Source organism: Arachis duranensis, chromosome 9 (genome assembly GCF_000817695.3).
Source record: "Arachis duranensis cultivar V14167 chromosome 9, aradu.V14167.gnm2.J7QH, whole genome shotgun sequence".
Taxonomy (NCBI): Eukaryota; Viridiplantae; Streptophyta; class Magnoliopsida; order Fabales; family Fabaceae; genus Arachis; species Arachis duranensis.
Genome location: NC_029780.3, coordinates 53,291,051 through 53,309,202, shown reverse-complemented (window position 1 = coordinate 53,309,202; position 18,152 = coordinate 53,291,051). Strand labels below are relative to the sequence as shown.

Here is an 18,152-nt window from a genome sequence, read left to right as displayed (position 1 = left end):
GTAATTGCATTAAAACTTGAGGTACAGCAGAGCTCCACACCCTTAATCTATGGTGTGTAGAAACTCCACCGTTGAAAATACATAAGTGAAAGGTCCAGGCATGGCCGAATGGCCAGCCCCCGTGATGGTCTAAGGACTAAGCGTCCAGAGATGTCCAATACAATAGTAAACTATCCTATTTATACTAGACTAGCTACTAGGGTTTACAAGAGTAAGTAATTGATGCATAAATTCACTTCCAGGGCCCACTTGGTGTATGTTTGGGCTGAGCTTGATCAATCCACGAGCTGAGGCTTCTCTTGGAGTTGAATGCCAAGTTGTAACATGTTTTGGGCGTTCAACTCTGGTTCGTGACGTGTTTCTGGCGTTTGACTCCAGACAGCAACATAGAACTGGCGTTGAGTGCCAGTTTACGTCATCTAATCACGAATAAAGTATGAACTATTATATATTTCTGGAAAGCTCTGGATGTCTAATTTTCAACACCGTTGAGAACGCGCCATTTGGAGTTGTGTATCTCCAGAAAATCCATTTTGAGTGCAGGGAGGTCAGATTCCAACAGCATCAGCAGTCCTTTGTCAGCCTCCTATCAGAGTTTTGCTTAGATCCCTCAATTTCAGCCAGAAAATACCTAAAATCACAGAAAAACACACAAACTCATAGTAAAGTCCAGAAATGTAAATTTAGCATAAAAACTAATGAAAACATCCCTAAAAATAACTAGATCATACTAAAAAATACCTAAAAACAATGCCAAAAAGCGTATAAATTATCCGCTCATCAAAGTCCTATCCCAGTTATCCTTATCGATTGTGATGAGAATTGGATTTTTCTCCCACTAAGTTAACCTCTAACTATGAAGGTAAGTCAAGTGGATAGAATAAGTTTGGTTCCTCAGGTCCTAGTCTTTCCTCGGAAAAGGCTAGAGTTATTGGAACTCGAGTTAATTCTTGAAGAATTCCAATTTTTAGTCAACAATGAGTTTGACAACTCAAGAGTTACCAATTAATTAACCAAGGCCAAAAGGGAAAAAAATCTACTCGAATGAAAATAATTTGGATAAAGTCAAAGCATCCATAACATATAAGTCTGAAATACCTCAACTTATATTAAATAAAGAAAATCCTAACATGAATGGCTCATAAGCCAAATAGGCAACATAAGTAATACAAGCATTAAAGTATCTAAAAATAAAAGAGAAATATAAAGCAAAAGGAATATTGAACCTGATGAAGAGTCGAAATCCTAAATCCTTTAAGAGAAATCCTAGTCCTAAATCCTAAGAGAGAGGAGAGAATCTCTCTCGCTAAAAAACTACATCTAAAACCTAAAATTGAATTATGATCTGATATGAATTCCTCCTCTGAGTCTCTGCATGTTCCCTGACTTTAATCTGTGTTTCTGGGCCAAAAACTGGGTTGAAATGCGGCCCAGAATCTGTGCTAGCGACTTCTATAATTTTGCAGATCGCGCACGTAACGCGTCCGCGTCGTCCACGCGTTCGCGTCACTCAGCGTTTCTCATACCACACGTGCGCGTTGTCCATGCTTTCGCGTCGTTCGTGCAGTTTTCAATCCGCGCGGTCGCGTCAGGCACGCGAGCGCGTCATGGTAATTCCTTCTATTTTGCACGGTCGCGTGAGCCATGCGACTGCGTGACTTCTCACTGGTCATCTCCTCAATTTCTTGTGTTCCTTCCATTTTTGCACGCTTCCTCTTCATTCTCTAAGCCATTCCTGCCCTATGAAGCCTGAAACACTTAACACACAAATCAAGGCATCGAATGGTAATAAGAGAGGATTAAGATTAGCTAAATTAAGACCAAAGAAGCATGTTTTCAATCATAGAACTAAACTAGGAAGGAATTGTAAAATCATGCAAATCATATGAATAAGTGGGTGAAAAGCTTGATAAAACCACTCAATTAAATACAATATAAATCATAAAAATAGTGATTTATCAGTATCCCTTGGGACACCAAACTTAATTCTTTGGCATCTTAATAAATTGGTTTCATCATTGTGTATTTAATGTGTTCATAAGAGTGGAATAACATCAATCTTTTCATTTCTTTTGATTCCAACTCCTCTGAACTCATTAAATCACGTTCATGTTCTTACCCAAAGCATTAATTGCTTTCAAATTGGGTTACTTGGGCTGCTATATGATCATTGGTGGTGGCCACACCAAACTTAATCTCTGGGCTTACTCTTTAAACTCAAACTATTAATTGTTTGTAAGCCTAGATTAAGTGGGTAGGAGGCCACACCAAACTTAGCACTGTAGCTAGTTCTCAGCCCATTCACTCATCATTAGTTCTGCATTCATCAAGTTGCAATTCCCAAATAGAAAGAAATAAGAGAGTGTAAAGGGAATCTAATTATCAAAGCTAACATCAAACTTCCTAATCTACAATTGCAACTAATCCTAATTACTCAAAATTAAACTATCAGCAGAATTCAAACTACTTCTAGGAAAAGCAATTAAATAAAAAAGGATAAAGTGTTGGGGTGCCTCCTAACTAGCGCTTCTTTATTGTCATTAGCTTGACATTCCTTCAGCTTTAGCTGAGCTTGTAGCTCACTCTCTGCTCCTCCATGGAGCCTCCCAAGTAGTGTTTGAGTCTATGGCTATTGACAGAAAAAGTTCTCTGAGTCTTGTCTTCCATGAGCTCCACATGACCATAGGGAAACACTTTGAGTATGGTGAAAGGTCCTGACCATCGAGACTTAAGTTTTCCAGGGAAGAACTTGAGTCTTGAGTTGTAGAGTAACACCTTCTGTCCTTCAGTAAACTCCCTTCTTACTATCTTTTGGTCATGCCACCTTTTTGTGTTCTCTTTGTAGATTTTTACATTCTCATATGCTTGATTTCTAAACTCTTCCAGTTTATTGAGTTGCATCAGTCTCTTCTCTCCAATAGCTTGCTCATCAAAATTCAATAGTTTTAGAGCCCAGAAGGCTCTATGCTCTAGTTCAACTGGCAAGTGGCAAGCCTTGCCAAATACTAGTTGGTATGGTGACATCCCAATGGGGGTCTTGAAGGCTGTCCTGTAGGCCCATAGAGCATCGTCTAGCTTCTTAGACCAGTCCTTTACTGAGCTTCCAACAGTTTTTTCAAGGATTCGTTTTAGCTCCCTGTTAGAGATCTCAGCTTGCCCGTTGGTCTGTGGGTAGTATGGAGTTACCACTTTGTGTTTGACTCCATATCTGATAAGGAGTGCTTCCAGTTGTTTGTTGCAGAAGTGTGACCCTCCATCATTAATGAGAGCTCTGGGAACTCCAAATCAGCTGAAGATATTCCTTCTCAAAAAGCTTATCACAACCTTGTTGTCATTTGTTGCAGTAGCTATGGCCTCTACCCATCTTGAAACATAATCAACAGCCACTAATATGTAGTTATTTGAGTAGAAGGTTGGGAAGAGTCCTACGAAATCTATTCCCCATACATCAAATAGTTCCAGCTCTAGGATGTATTACTGTGGCATCTCATTCCTCTTAGTTAGATTACCAGCTCTTTGACATTCATCACACCTTGACACCATTTCCTTGGCATCCTTAAACACTGTTGACCAATAAAATTTGGATTGGAGCACTTTTTCTGATGTCCTTTCTCCACTGAAGTGACCTCCATATGCTGATCCATGGCACTACCATAATACATCATGCCCTTCTTCATGGGATATACACCTTCTTAGAACACCATCAGTACACTTTTTGAACAAATATGAGTCATCCCAGATGTAGTATTTGGCATCCTTGATTAGCTTCCTCCTCATGTGCTTATTGATGTTAGTTGGTAGCTCCCCAATGGCCTTGAAATTAGCTATGTCTGCGAACCAAGGAGCTACTTGAATCATCATCAATTGTTCATCAAGAAAGCTTCCATTTACTGCTACTTGCTACATTTCTTCTTCTTGTGGGATCCTTGAGAGGTGGTCAGCTACCTTGTTCTCTGCTCCACTCCTATCCTTAATCTCAATATCAAATTCTTGGAGCAGGAAGATCCACCTTATTAGTCTAGTCTTGGATTCTTGTTTGGTAAGCAAGTATTTGAGTGCTGCATGATCAGTGAACACAATTACTTTTGAGCCAATAAGATATGATCTAAACTTATCAAAAGCAAAAACTATGGCTAAAAGTTCTTTCTCTGTGCTGGTATAGTTCCTTTGATTATCATTAAGGACCTTGCTAGTATAGTAAATAACATGTACTAGCTTGTCTTTCCTCTGTCCTAGGACAACACCAACAGCAAAATCAGATGCATCACACATTAGCTCAAAGGGAATATCCCAGCTTGGTGGTGCTATGATAGGTGCAGAGGAGAGTTTCTTTTTGAGTTCATCAAAGGCTACCATGCATTCTCTATCAAAAACAAAAGGAGTATTTGAGACAAGTAGGTTGTTGAGGGGTTTTGCAATCTTTGAAAAATCTTTAATAAACCTCCTATAGAACCCAGCGTGTCCCAAAAAGCTTCTGATTGCTTTGACATTGCAAGGTGGAGGTAATTTTTCAATTACTTCCACTTTTGCTCTGTCTACTTCTATGCCATCTTTTGAAATCTTGTGACCAAGAACCACCCCTTCGGTTACCATAAAATGTCAATTCTCCCAATTTAAAACAAGGTTGGTTTCTTTACACATTTTTAGCACAAGAGAAAGATGGTATAAGCAATCAGAATATGAGTCCCCAAACATAGAAAAGTCATCCATAAATACTTCTATGAACTTCTCAATCATATCTGAAAAAATGGAGAGCATGTGATGACAAGTCATCATATACCCATTTTTCAAGCTAATTTCACTTGTTTTATTAGTCTTTATACACTTTCTTCCATCCTAAGTAAGTGATTTGGAGTGAAAATGCATAACTTCTTTAAATCAAGCAACCACCATGAAATTAATGTTAACTCATGAGGTTTAAGCTAATTTTAATTGAATTTTAATTGATTTATAAGCCTTATGAATTTAGGTGATACTTGGAGTGGTTGTTTTGGTTTATTTTAGGTGAAGAAAAGAATAAAAGAGAAAAGCGTGGCCTAAGAAAGCGTGACCCAAGGAGAAAGAAGCGTGGTCAAAGGAAGGAAAAGTGTGCCGCATGCAGTGGGGGAGGCAAGCATTGCCCTCCACAAGGGCACACTGCCCTCTAGGAGGGCAACATAAGGGAACAAGGCATAAAAGGCAACTCTGCCCTGCCCACTACAAGGGCAGAGCACAAATCTGTGCCTTGGAATCAAGAAGAAGAAAATGTTGCCCTGCCCTCCACAAGGGCAGTATCGGGCTCACAAGGGGAGAAAATCAAAGGAAAATGTCTCCAAATGCTTGCCACAAGAGTTGAACACGGGACCATGAGGAAGCAAGGAACTAAGTTCCATTACCGTGCCAAGAAAGCCAAAGAAAATGAATAAGCGTGTGTAGCAGCCAGGATTCGAACGCGGGACTTCAGTTAGTAAACACTGCCCTGCCCTCCGCGAGGGCAGGGCAGCATTTTTGTGTGGCATGATTCTGGCGCACCAAGAAACGAGTCTGGCGCACCAAGGAATGAATCTGGCAGCACCAGCAGCGCACCACAGCACCCATCTAGCGCACCAATTTTTCCTGCCCTGCCCTCCGCGAGGGCAGGGCAGCATTCTGCGCACCAAGACCGCACCAAGCCGCACCATGCACGCACCAAGCATCAAATCCTGCCCTGCCCTCCGCAAGGGCAGGGCAGCCTCCTGGAAGCTACTAATTTTGGGCCAAAAATTGAATTAAAAATCCAATTCAATTCATTTCTTCACCAAAACAAAAGCCCATCCAAATCCCAAAATCCAAGAATAGAGAGTGTATAAATAGGAGCTAGTTTGATGTAATTAGGACCTTTTACTGAGCTTTTGAATTTTGCACTTTCTTTGAGCTTTGAATTTTATTTTTGCACTTTGGAGCTTCTCTTGGTGTCTTCACTGAGATTTCAGAGAATTGGGGAGGAGAATTGATCTCTCTTCTTCCTCGTTCTTGCTTGGGCATTTTTAATTTCCTTGTTTTGAGTTTTGGGTGTGAAGAATTGAGAAAATTCTGTCTCAATCTCCATTCAAAATCTCTTTAATTCCTCTTCTGCATAATTGAGTTCAATTTAAGTTCCTTTACTGCTTCTTCTTTATTTTCTTGTCAATTGCTTTGAGAACTTGGATCTGGGAAGGTAATTGAGATCTAGGCTCTGCTACCTAGTCTCTGGAGTCTTGAGATCCCAATTCACTTTTGGTTCTTCTGTGAACCTTCGCTGCAGAATTAATTTCTGTTTCTGTTTGAATTTTAGTTTATTCCAATTCATCTTCTACTTTACTAATTGTTGCAATTTACTTTCTCTTGCTGGAATTCTGAATTCCCAATCCTTAATTCCCCTTTTATATTCAAGCAATTTACATTTCTTGCACTTTAAGTTTCTGCAATTTACATTTCTTGCACTTTAAGTTTTAGTCATTTACTTTCTTGTTCTTTAAGATTCAGCAATTTTACTTTCCTGCTCTTTAATTTACTGCAATTTCCCCTTCTCCCTTTATATTCCAAGCAATTTAGTTTCTGTCAAATACAACCCACTCAACCAAAACTTGATTCGCTTGACTAAATCAACCACTAAACTAAAATTGCTCAATCCTTCAATCCCTGTGGGATCGACCTCACTCATGTGAGTTATTATTACTTGATGCGACCCGGTACACTTGCCGGTGAGTTGTGTTGGATCGTTTTCCACACATCAGCATGCACCTTTGGAATGTTGCAGGTGCATTGCACAATCCAAAGGGCATTCTCCTATAAGCAAGTACACCATATGGACAAGTAAATGAAGTTTTTTCCTAATCTTTGGGGTCTACAACAATCTGGTTGTAGCCCGAGTATCCATCTAAGAAACAATAATACTCATGTCCTGCCAATCTTTCAAGCATTTGATCCATGAAGGGCAGGGGAAAGTGATCCTTCCGGGTGGCTTCATTAAGTTTCTGGTAGTCAATGCACATACGCCATCCTGTCACCGTCCTTGTGGGTATCAGTTCATTCTTCTCATTTGCCACAACAGTGATCCATCCCTTCTTAGGAACTACTTGCACCGGGCTTACCCAAGGGCTGTCTGAAATGGGGTAGATCACCCCTGCTTGCCACAATTTCAACACTTCTTTCTGAACCACTTCATTCATAGTTGGGTTCAGCATCCTTTATTGCTGTCTTGAGGGTTTGGCATCCTCTTCAAGTAAGATTTTATGCATGAACATTGAAGGACTGATCCCCTTTAAATATGAAAGTGTCCATCCTATGGCATCTTTGTGTTGTCTCAGCACTTGGATAAGTTCATCTTCTTGTTCCTTACTCAGACTTGAATTTATGATTATTGGGTAAGTGTTATTAGCACCCAGATATACATACTTTAAGCTGGGTGGTAAAGCTTTCAGCTCTAGTTTTGGTGACTCTGCATCTTTGTTGTCTGTGGTAGTTAGCATGATTGAGTTCCTCATGGTTTCTTGTGGTAGTTTTCCATCTGGTGCTTGCTCCAGCTCAATGTTGTCTTCACATTGTTCTTCATCCATGACTTCTTAAACTATCTGTTCCATGGTGTCTACCAGCATGCATTGTCCTATGGGTTCCTTGGGGTAACTCATTGCTTTAAAGACGTTGAAGACCATTTTCACTTCATGCAATCTCAAGACTAGTTCCCCTTTCTACACATCAATGATGGCTCCAGCAGTAGCTAGAAATGGTCTTCCTAGGATAATTGACGTGTTGGCCTCTTCTTCCATGTCCAGCACAACAAAATCAGCAGGGAAAATGAACTCTCCCACTTTCACTAGCAAGTCTTCCACCACCCCATGTGGAAATTTAAATGTTCTGTCAGCCAATTGGAGTGCCATTCCTGTTGGCTTGGCTTCCTCAATCTTCATCCTTCTCATCATAGTCAGGGACATAAGATTTATGCTAGCTCCCAAATCACACAAAGCTTTCTCAATAGTGATGTCCCCTATGATGCAGGGGATTTAAAAATTCCCTGGGTCCTTCAACTTTGAGGCAACTTCTTCTGTATGATGGCGCTGCACTCCTCAGTCAATACTTTGGTTTCTTTTGCCTCCCAGTTCTTCTTTTTGGTTATAAGCTCCTTCAAGAACTTGGCATAGAGTGGCATTTGTTCTAATGCCTCAGCAAATGGTATGTTAATTTGGAGCCTCTTAAAGATCTCTAGGAACTTGGAAAACTGGCCATCCTTCCCGTCTTTTCTTAGTCTTTGTGGGTATGGTGCCTTTGGCACATAAGGCTTCAAAACTGGTTTTGGTGGAGGTGAAGCTGGAGTCTCCCATTCATCCTCATTCCCATGTTTTGGTGCAACCTCTTTATGATTATCTTTGCTTGGGGTTCCTTCCTCTACAACCTTCCCATTTCTTAGAGTTATGGCTTTGCATTCCCCTCTTGGGCTAGCCATGGTATCGCTGGGAAATATGTGTGTGGAAAGTGGAATTTGCTCGGACAAAATCTCCACTTGTGCTTCCAACTTTGAGATTGTTGCACCTTAATTTTTCAGATTTGACCTGTATTCCTCTTGATTAGCATCTATCCTTCTGTTTGTTTGTGCTTGTCTGTCCATGAGAGAGGAGACTGCCCCTGAAATTTGGATGACAGTTGTGCTATTGCAGCCTCTATTCTCTCAAAGTTGCTCTTGATTTCGCATGGTTGTATAGTCGAGGATGGTGCATCTTTATTAAGGTTGTTGTGTATGGGTTGGTTATTATGGTATGATGTGTTTTGTGAGTTATGGTAGGGTCTATGGTTCCTTGTTTGATGGTTGGGGTTGTGGTTAGGATGCTGATTTGATGGATAAGGCTTGTTGTGGTCTTGGTTGTGGTTTTGTTGATTTCCCCATTCAAAGTTTGGGTGGTTCTTCTAACCTGGGTTGTATGTCTTAGAGTGTGGGCCATATGGTGTTTTGGATGAATTGTGCACATAATTAGCTTGTTCCCAGTCACCTTCAGATTCTGATGCATTACCTTCTTATTGAGGAGTTTGGTCTTGAATGACTGAGGCTTGGTTGGCCTCCATCCTCTTGGTTAAGGCTGCTATTTGAGCTGCAATTGCCTTGTTCTGAGCTAACAAAGCATCTACAGAGTTGAGTTCTAGCACTCCCTTCTTCTGAGTCCTTTCTGAGGCATAAAAATACTCATTTTCAGCTACAGTCTCAATGACATCTATAGCCTCTTCAATGGTTTTCTTTTTGTTGAGTGAGCCTCCTGAAGAATGATTCACTGCCTTCTTTGCTTCACAGGATAGTCCCTCATAAAAGATATGTTGTTGTACCCACTCATTGAACATTTTCGGTGGGCATCTTCTTGTCAGATCTTTGAATCTTTCCCTGGCCTCATAGAGTGTTTTTCTATCTTGTTGCTGGAAGTTTGCACCTCAGCTCTCAGCCTATTGATTCTTTGTGGGGGGTAAAATCTTGCAAGGAATCTGTTCATGACCCCCTCCCATGTAGTTAGGCTATCCTTGGGGAATGATTTCAACCACTTTGCTACCTTATCTCTGAGTGAGAAAGCAAACAACAGTAGTTTGTAGATGTCAGGGTGTAATCCGTTGGACTTTACAGTATCACATATCTTCAAAAATGTGTTGAGATGTTGATTGGGATCCTCTTGGGCACTCCCTCTATATGAGCAATTATTTTGAACAAGTATGATGAACTGAGACTTCAGCTCAAAATTATTGGCATGAATTGTTGGCTTTAGGATGCTGCTACCACAATTCCCTGGATTTGCGTTGATGTAGGAGCCTAAGACTCTCCTTTCTTGCCCATCATGATTAACTGGGCCTCCCCTGGCATGGTTATGAACTTCTTCCTCATAATGATTCTCCATATTCTCCTCCATGTTTGTTTCAAAATATTCATCCTCTTCCTCAGCACCAACGACTCTCTTCCCTCTTGCTTCCCTCCTTAATCTAAGGAAGGTCCTCTCAGGTTCAGAATCAAAGGAAGTTGAAGCTCCGCTTCTCCTACCTGTCATACAACCAATCAAGGAAAAAAGCAAGAAAAAGAGTGGATGAAGAAATTACTATTGTTAGAGAAGTTGTTAGTCTGAGTGGTGCAATTGATCAAACAGTTAGAAGAGTGGAACTATGGATAATCAAAGAAGAATAAAATAGAGCTCAAAATAAAATAAAAAAAATTGCTAAATAAAAGAAATTAAAATAACAAGGAAATTGAATTGCTTAATCTAGCTCTCCAATTAATTTAATTGCTGTCAAATTTAAGCCAATCCCCGACAACGGCGCCATAAAACTTGATGACCGAAATTCACTACCCCTTTCAAAAAATTAGTGAATTAGTTCTTTTGGCAAGTGCACTAAAATTATCGCCAAGTAATAACCCACAGTGGAGTGGGATCGTATCCACAGAGATTGGCAAATTCAAGCAGTTTTAATTGATTGATGAATTAGTTAAGCAGATCAATAAGATTGTGAAGTGCAGAATTGTAAATGGCACAAGTGTAAATTACTAGAATGTAAAGAAAAGCAATAAAGTGCAGAAATGGAAATTGCAGAATGTAAAGTGTTGAATCATAAATGACTTGAATGTTAAATTTAAGCTATAAAGAAATGGATAGATAAGAATGGGGAAATTCATTGAGATTGGGAGATGTTGTCTCCTTGGATCAAATCTAGCTTATATCCTCTTTAATCATGCAACTCATTGACCTCTTGGCAATCATGTTTGATTGAGCCCCAATCCCTTGGTGACTCAATCTCTCAGATCTTGATCAATAGCCAATTCCTTGGTCTAATTGCTCATGAAGAGAGATATGCTTGGTCCCTAATTATACCACACACCCTCATAGGTCCAGGTAGAGAGGGGATTATATGTCACGTATCTCATCACCAAAACCCAGATTCTACTCAAGTGTGAGAAGGGATTTCAAGCATGGTTTCATGTTTCCTTTCGCAAGGTTCCCATGAAACCCAATTGCATTCAATCTCTTTCCCAAGATAATTGAACACTAAGCATTAAGAACGAAATTCCTTCTAGCAAATCAAAGAGAAGATGAAGAGAAGAAGAATTTCACTATTATCAATCCATCAAGTATAACAGAGCTCCCTCTCTCAATGAGATGGAAGTTAGCTACTCATAGCTTGAAAAGTACTCAAAAGTGGAGTATAAAAGTAGATCTAGAACTAACTGCTTAACCCCTCTTCAGTACTCCTTGGGGGTATTTATACTACTCCTAGTAAAATTAAGAGAATTACAAAAGTGAAAAAGGGAAAATTACATTTTGGAGGGAAAGAAAACACTCAATAGGCGTGCCACGCCTCAACCTTCAAGTGGCACGCCTAAGTGACATGCTCGGATTGGCATGCCACGCCCTCGACACCAAGTGGCACGCCTAGTCCTTGCTCGTATTATCTTGTGTATTGGCGTGCCACGCCTGGTTGCTCAAGTGGCACGCCGAAGTGAGGTTAAGAGGTTGGCGTGCCACGCCTTCGACTTCAAGTGGCACGCCCAGTCTTCAATTGCCTTCAGCCCCTTCTCTGGATTAGTGTACCAGCATGCCACGCCATGCTGCTCAAGTGGCACGCCCATGTATTTGTGCACTCTTCAAGCTTGGCGTGCCATGCCTGGGTCTTCAAGTGGCACACCAAAGTGACTTTTTGGAGCTGGCGTGCCACACCTTCGACACCAAGTGGCATGCCGTAGTGGAGGTTCTTCTTGAGATAGTGAGTTGGCGTGCCACGCCCCTTTGTTCAAGTGGCATGCCCATAGTAGTTGATGGGTCAGGCGTGCCACGCCCCTTTTGTGTCCTCCATCTTGCTCTTTGAAATTTTTACTAACGTGCCACGCCAGTGCATTTTTGTGGCGTTTTCCCCCAAGTGGCACGCCACTTTCACACGCCCAGCTTCTTATTTGTCTTCTTCCCATTCTTGATGCCTTTTTCACCTGAAATTCAGCACAACTCATCTCAAAGTAGTGTACCATAATATTCACCAAATAATGCATGAATTGTACTGATTAAATGTGATTTGTGCTCTTTTATGGTCTTCTTTATGCAAGAAAGAAGGGTAGATGATGCAAGTCATCAGGAAGAGTTGGAGTCTGCCCGAGCTGATTATGTCGAGCACCAGGGCCATCTTGTGGGCAGTGTAAATGCTGCTTATGAGAATCTAAGGGATCAAGTTCGAGTTCTTGCGCCCAATCTTGACCTTACTCTTTTCAGCTTGGACAACATCGTAAAAGATGGTAAAATAGTCCCGGATGACCCTGATGATGATGAAGTCGACCCTCCTCCTATTCCTGCTACCAAAGCCTCCATTCCACCACCCTCTTCAGTTTAGGCAGCTGAGGCATCTGAGGTTGCTTAACCTGAGTCTGATCCAGAAGTCCAGATTCTGAACCGAGTTGATGGGACGGTTGATGCGGTTCCTCTTTAGACTCGTCCTCCTTCACCCCCGGGATGCTACAACTAGGGAGTATTTGGATCCTCTATGATTGTTTCTTTGGTGTATTTGTGTAAAGCCCAGCTTGTGGGCTTTAAACTTTTTTTATTTTGTATTTATATGGTTTTGACTTTTGGATACTTTCTAGTTTCTTTTTTAGCAACTTTATTTTGAAAAATCAAGGTAGCTTTGCAGGCCTTTTGGGGTCGACTTCAGGTGGCCTCTTAGGTCTTTGTTTATTATAGCCACTTTGTTTCTATTTGTCGATTACTTTGCTTTAATATTTGTCAAGCATCTTCAGGGTGTTGGAACCTTGCGTTTCGATCTCTTTTGATTGCCTTCTGTCTTCATCTCAATCTTTTGGAAGTTATCTCCAGTAATCCTTTTGTTTGGGCCTTTGTCAAGTCTTTTTATGTGGATTACTGTATAACTTATTGTAGTTTGTGGGAGGCCGACTTCATCATGTCGGTCCCTCCTAAGTTATTTCTAGTAATCCATTTTGGATCTTTGTCAGATCTCTTTTATAGATTACTTTTATAATTTTTTTGTGGGAGGCGGACTTCGTCATGTCGGTCCCTTCTAAGTTATTGTTAGTAATCAATTTTTTTGGACCTGGGTCAGGTCTCTTTTATGGATTACTTTTTATAACTTTTTTGTGGGAGGCCGACTTCGTCATGTCGGTCCCTTTCTAAGTTATTTTTAGTAATCCATTTTCTTTGGACCTGGGTCAAGTCTCTTTTATGGATTACTTTTATAACTTTTTTGTGGGAGGCCAACTACGTCATGTCAGTCCCTTCTAAGTTATTTTTAGTAATCCTCTTTTTTTAGGGCTAGCCAGGCCTCTTTCTAGGGATCTACTTTTTATGACTTTGGTTATTTGTGGTCGGCTGGTCCGACTTCTTCATGTTAGTCTGTCTTTTAAGTTATTTTTTAGTAACCCATTTTTATTAAGACCTCGTCAGGTCCTTTCCTATAGGTCACTTTCGATAACTTCTTGCATTTAATCTATTTTGTTACTTTTCATCTTTGCCGATTTTGTAGAAATTGGGTTTGATCCATACTTGGTCGACCTTTGATGAATTTGGTTTTCATCTTTGTTGGTCTTTATCATGATCGGGCAGTGAATTTAGATTTCACTTTTGCCGATCTGTAGCTTTATAATCGGGCAATGAAATTTTGCGTTTTTAGATTAATATGTCTTGATAATGGATTTGTAGAAAATCTAAAAAAACTTTATTCAAAAAGAATATATGCAAATATATACATGTGGGAGTTCTACCCCTCTATGTTAGGTATTTCATGGATCTTTGCTTGGTGCCTCGTTAAAAAACCTTTTCAAGGAAAAAGAGTGCACCTCATCCTAAGATCCTTTTCTATCTCCTAACTATAGTACCTTCTTAAGTTGCAAGCGTGCCATGACCTTGGGAGCTCTCGCCCTTCGAGTTCGAATAGTTTGTAGTAGCCTTTTCAGAGTATTTCTATGACTCGGTAGGGTCCCTTCCAGTTTGCTGCCAGTTTTCCTTCCCCAGGTCGTGTTGTTCTGATGTCATTTCGGATTAGGACGAGGTCATTTTCAGCAAAACCTCGCGGCACTACCTTTTGACTGTATCTTGAAGCCATTCGACATTTTACTGCTTCTTCCCTGATCGGAGCTCTTTCTCGGATTTCTGGAAGTAGGTCGAGTTCTTCCCTTTGAAGTTGGGGGTTGGCCTATTCACTGTAGTGGATCACTCTGGGCGATCCTTCTTTGACCTCCACTGGGATCATTTCCTCTATTTCGTAAGCTAATCAGAAAGGTGATTCCTTTGTGGGGGAGTGTGGAGTTGTTCGATATGCCCATAGGACTTGCGGGAGTGATAAACCACTATTTTATGGTTTACAATGTGCTTAATTATATGATTTTATCATGGTCTTTACCCACTTATTCATATAATTAGCATGCATTTATATTTCCTTCCTAAAATTATTACATGATTGAAAACATGATTCTTTGGTCTTAATTTAGCTAATCTTAATCCTCTCTTATTACCATTCGATGCCTTGATCTGTGTGTTAAGTGTTTCAGGCTTTATAACGCATGAATGAGTGAGAGATTGGGAAAGAAGCTTGCAAAAATGGAAGGAACACAAGAAATTGAGGAGATGACCAGCGAGAAGAGATGCGTACGCTCTTGTGACGCGACCGCGCGGAAGAAAGGAATTCGTAGTGACGCAGCCGCATGGCTCACGCGACCGCGCGGATTGAAAAAGCACAAGTGACGCGGAAGCGTGGACGACGCGAATGCATGGCAGGAAAAACGCGAATGACGCGTCCGCATGGATGACGCGATTGCGTGACGTGCGCGATCTGCAGAATTACAAAAGTCACTGGCAGAGATTTTGGGTCGGATTTCAACCCAGTTTTCGGCCCAGAAACACAGATTAAAGTCAGGGAACTTGCAGAGACTCATCATGTTTTCATAATTCACTTTTCACAATTTTTTAGATGTAGTTTTTAGTGAGAGAGGTTCTCTCCTCTCTCTTAGGATTAGGATTTATGACTTCTCTTAGTTTTAGGAGTGACTCTCAATCCCAGGTTTAATGTTCTTTGTATTTATTTATTTTCAATGTTCCATGTTTAGATTGATTTTCTTAATTAATGTTATTTGAGGTATTTTCAGATTTATGATTGCTTTATTCTATTTATGATGTCTTATATTTAATTTAGAATTTTCCCTTTTGGCTTGGGTTAAATAATTGGTAACTCTTGAATTATCAAATAAAATAATGGTTGAAATAGGCAGATCGCTCTAAAGCTAGTCTTCCCACAGGGATTGACTAGGACTTGGGGATCAAACTGATAATTTCACTCGACTTTCCTTTGCTTTAGTAAAGGTTAACTAAGTGGGATTAAAATCCAATTCTCATCACAATTGATAAGGATAGGACTTCCAGTTCTCCATACCTTGCCGAGAGATTTTATTATTGTCAATTTATTTTCCTTTATGTCTGTGCCCATTGCCCAAATTCCAAAACCCCCAATTTACAAAACTCATAACCAATAATAATAACACCTCCTTGCAATTCCTTGAGAAGACGACCCGAGGTTTAAATACTCGGTTATCAATTTTAAAGGGGTTTGTTACTTGTGACAACCAAAACGTTTGTATGAAAGGACTTTTGTTGGTTTAGAAGCTATACTTGCAACGGAAATTTATTCTGAATTCTAGACCACGCAAAAGTTCTCTCATCAAAATGGCACCGTTGCCGGGGAATTGCAAACGTGTGCCTTATTATTGGTTATTGTAAATATTTTCAAAAAAAAAATAATTTTCAAATTTAAAAATTTTTTTTATCTTATCTTATCTTATTTATCAAAATTCAAATCTTTTTCAAAATATTTTCTTTTTGTTAATTTTTTTTATTATCTCTCACTACTATCAACTCTCACCCCTTTGGCTATGAGTCTGGTTATAATCATGTTGCAGGAAGAGGAGATTATAATGACAACATGCACCATGGTTGGAACAATCAAAGATGGGAGGAGCCACAAGGATTTGATCAACCCTCATGGCAACAACCACCTCCAATGGACTATCAACAACCATTCTGTGATGCATATCAAGCAATGGCTATGGTGAGCACTCTTTTGACTACCAACAAGACCCACCATATGCCTATGAACCCCCTTCTCCTCAACATGACCTTGGACCACCATACTCACAAGCCCCTTTCCACCATTCACCTCCATATGACCATAACCCTCAACCACCATACCAACCACCTTATGCGCCATATGAACCATATATAGAACCACCCCGATTCCAACCCAATTACTCCCAAGGACCACCACCTCAATATTTGTCATCTCCATATCCATCAATCCGAGAGTCTTATGGTCCTACTTATGATACCCAAGCAGAACAAGAATTAAGGGATCGTCTCAAGGAAATAATGGAAAAATTTCATGCAACCCTTCACCAATAAATCAAGCGATAAGTCAATTAGCTTCCCGACATTCGGACACTCAAAAAACCCCCATGGCTTCATGTGGACAATCTAATAAAGAACGTAGAATGAAGGAGATGCTAGAAACTCCAGTAAATGGTATGGAGCATGACTTTGTACTGGAACAAGTAGAGGAAGCCGGAATTATTGAAGAAGAATAAGTTGTTGAAGATTTAGGAGATGCAGAACCTCCATGGGAAAGTCCAGTCATAGAACCCCCTTCTTAGACGTTTGAAATTGATACTGAGGAGGGTGTACAACCTCCAAGGCATGTCATAATAGAAGACTTGGAAGAAGTTAATCAAGAGATGGAGATTCAAGAAGAAGAGGCACAACCTCCCATGCCCTTGGTGCGTAATAAAGAAGAGATTAAATTGGAAGAAAGCTACCAAGAGGAAGAGGTTGAAATTGAAGAAGCTTGCAAAGAGGTGGAAGATGTCAGAGGAGAGCACAAGGGAGTGGAGCTTGCACGTTCATTAAAAACACCTCCCCCTAAGTTGCCATCATCCTTCACAACATTCAAGTGGGTAAAATTCATATCTCTTAGCTTCCTTATTCCACTTGAATATGGGCTATTGGAGGCGGATGGTCAACTTAGAGCTCTTTGTGGCATTAAGAGCAAGAGGAAGATGATCAGTGGCAAGAATTGTCCTGCAAAGTTCATTATGGTTGGAAGCTCAAAGTTTAAACGCAAAGGTTGGTATAGAGCTCAGCTGAATGGGTCTAGGAAGCTGTTTGGTTACTTCAGTGAGAATTCTAAAGCTGAACCACCCGGATGGAATCATGATAATCAACTTGAAGACGGGTGCAAAAACAAGATTTGGGATCTCGGAGGCTACTGGAATTCTAAACACTGGTGGGGATTCTTGGATCAGTACAAGCACAAGCCACCATAACAAGGAGCTCACCAAAATGTCTAACTTAAGGACTTTAACTAAAAGTGCTAGGTGGGAGACAACCTACTATGGTATGATCGTTCCTTTTTCAGTTTAAATTTTAGTCTGTTTTTGAGTTTTGATTGAACCTGGAATTTTGCATAACATTCATTGCATCTGCATTTGCATCTAATTAAAAAAAATATTGCCACGCGACGCGACCGCATCAGCGACGCGTCCGCGTCACAAGGAGAGGGGAGAAAATAAAAACGAACAGAGAGTCACGCTGGAGCGTGGCTGGAGGCGTGCTAGTGGCACAAATTGACCCACGCGACCGCGTCGCCGACGCATCCGCGTTACATGGGAATAAGGGCCTCCCACGCGACTGCGTGGCCCACACGGCCGCGTGCCCTAATTTTCGACGTAAAAAGGGTGCACAACGAATTATTGTGCGAGAGTGGTGCTGGATTGGTGCTGAACGCACAATTCTACTCAATTGTCACAACAATGGCTCTAAAGAGTTGGTGCTCTCAAACATGAATCACAATTTGTCACAACTCCGCACAACTAACTAGCAAGTGTACTGGGTCGTCCAAGTAATAAACCTTACGTGAGTAAGGGTCAATCCCACAGAGATTGTTGGTATGAAGCAAGCTATGGTCGCCTTGTAAATCTCAGCCAAGCGGATAATAATTGATTATTGGGTTTTCGAATAATAATAAATAATAAACAGAAAATAAAGGTAAAGTTACTCATGTAATTCAATGGTGGGAATTTCAGATAGGTGTATGGAGGTGCTGTGTTCCTTCTGAATCTCTGCTTTCTTACTGCTTTTATCCCATTTTTATCACTCCTT

General features: G+C 40.6%; 1 protein-coding gene across 1 annotated transcript; it reads right to left on the bottom strand.

The window, feature by feature from the left end:
• Positions 1–2,562: 2,562 nt before the first annotated feature.
• Positions 2,563–3,677, bottom strand: LOC110277174 (uncharacterized). The gene is made up of 3 exons (XM_021134384.1): positions 3,533–3,677; positions 3,325–3,434; positions 2,563–3,165 (listed from the first exon to the last, which is right to left on the bottom strand). Exons 1-3 carry the CDS (start codon positions 3,675–3,677, stop codon positions 2,563–2,565), a joined length of 858 nt encoding a protein of 285 aa, XP_020990043.1.
• Between the last annotated feature and the right edge of the window lie 14,475 nt (positions 3,678–18,152).

Bases quoted from the DNA above. Each gene is read 5' to 3' on its own strand.
- LOC110277174 (XM_021134384.1), bottom strand. From the start codon at position 3,677: ATGAAGAAGGGCATGATGTATTATGGTAGTGCCATGGATCAGCATATG. The intron at 3,435-3,532 runs GTGTGATGAATG...TATGGGGAATAG, and splicing joins GCCAAGGAAATGGTGTCAAG to ATTTCGTAGGACTCTTCCCA. The intron at 3,166-3,324 runs GTTGTGATAAGC...TACTACCCACAG, and splicing joins CTGCAACAAATGACAACAAG to ACCAACGGGCAAGCTGAGAT.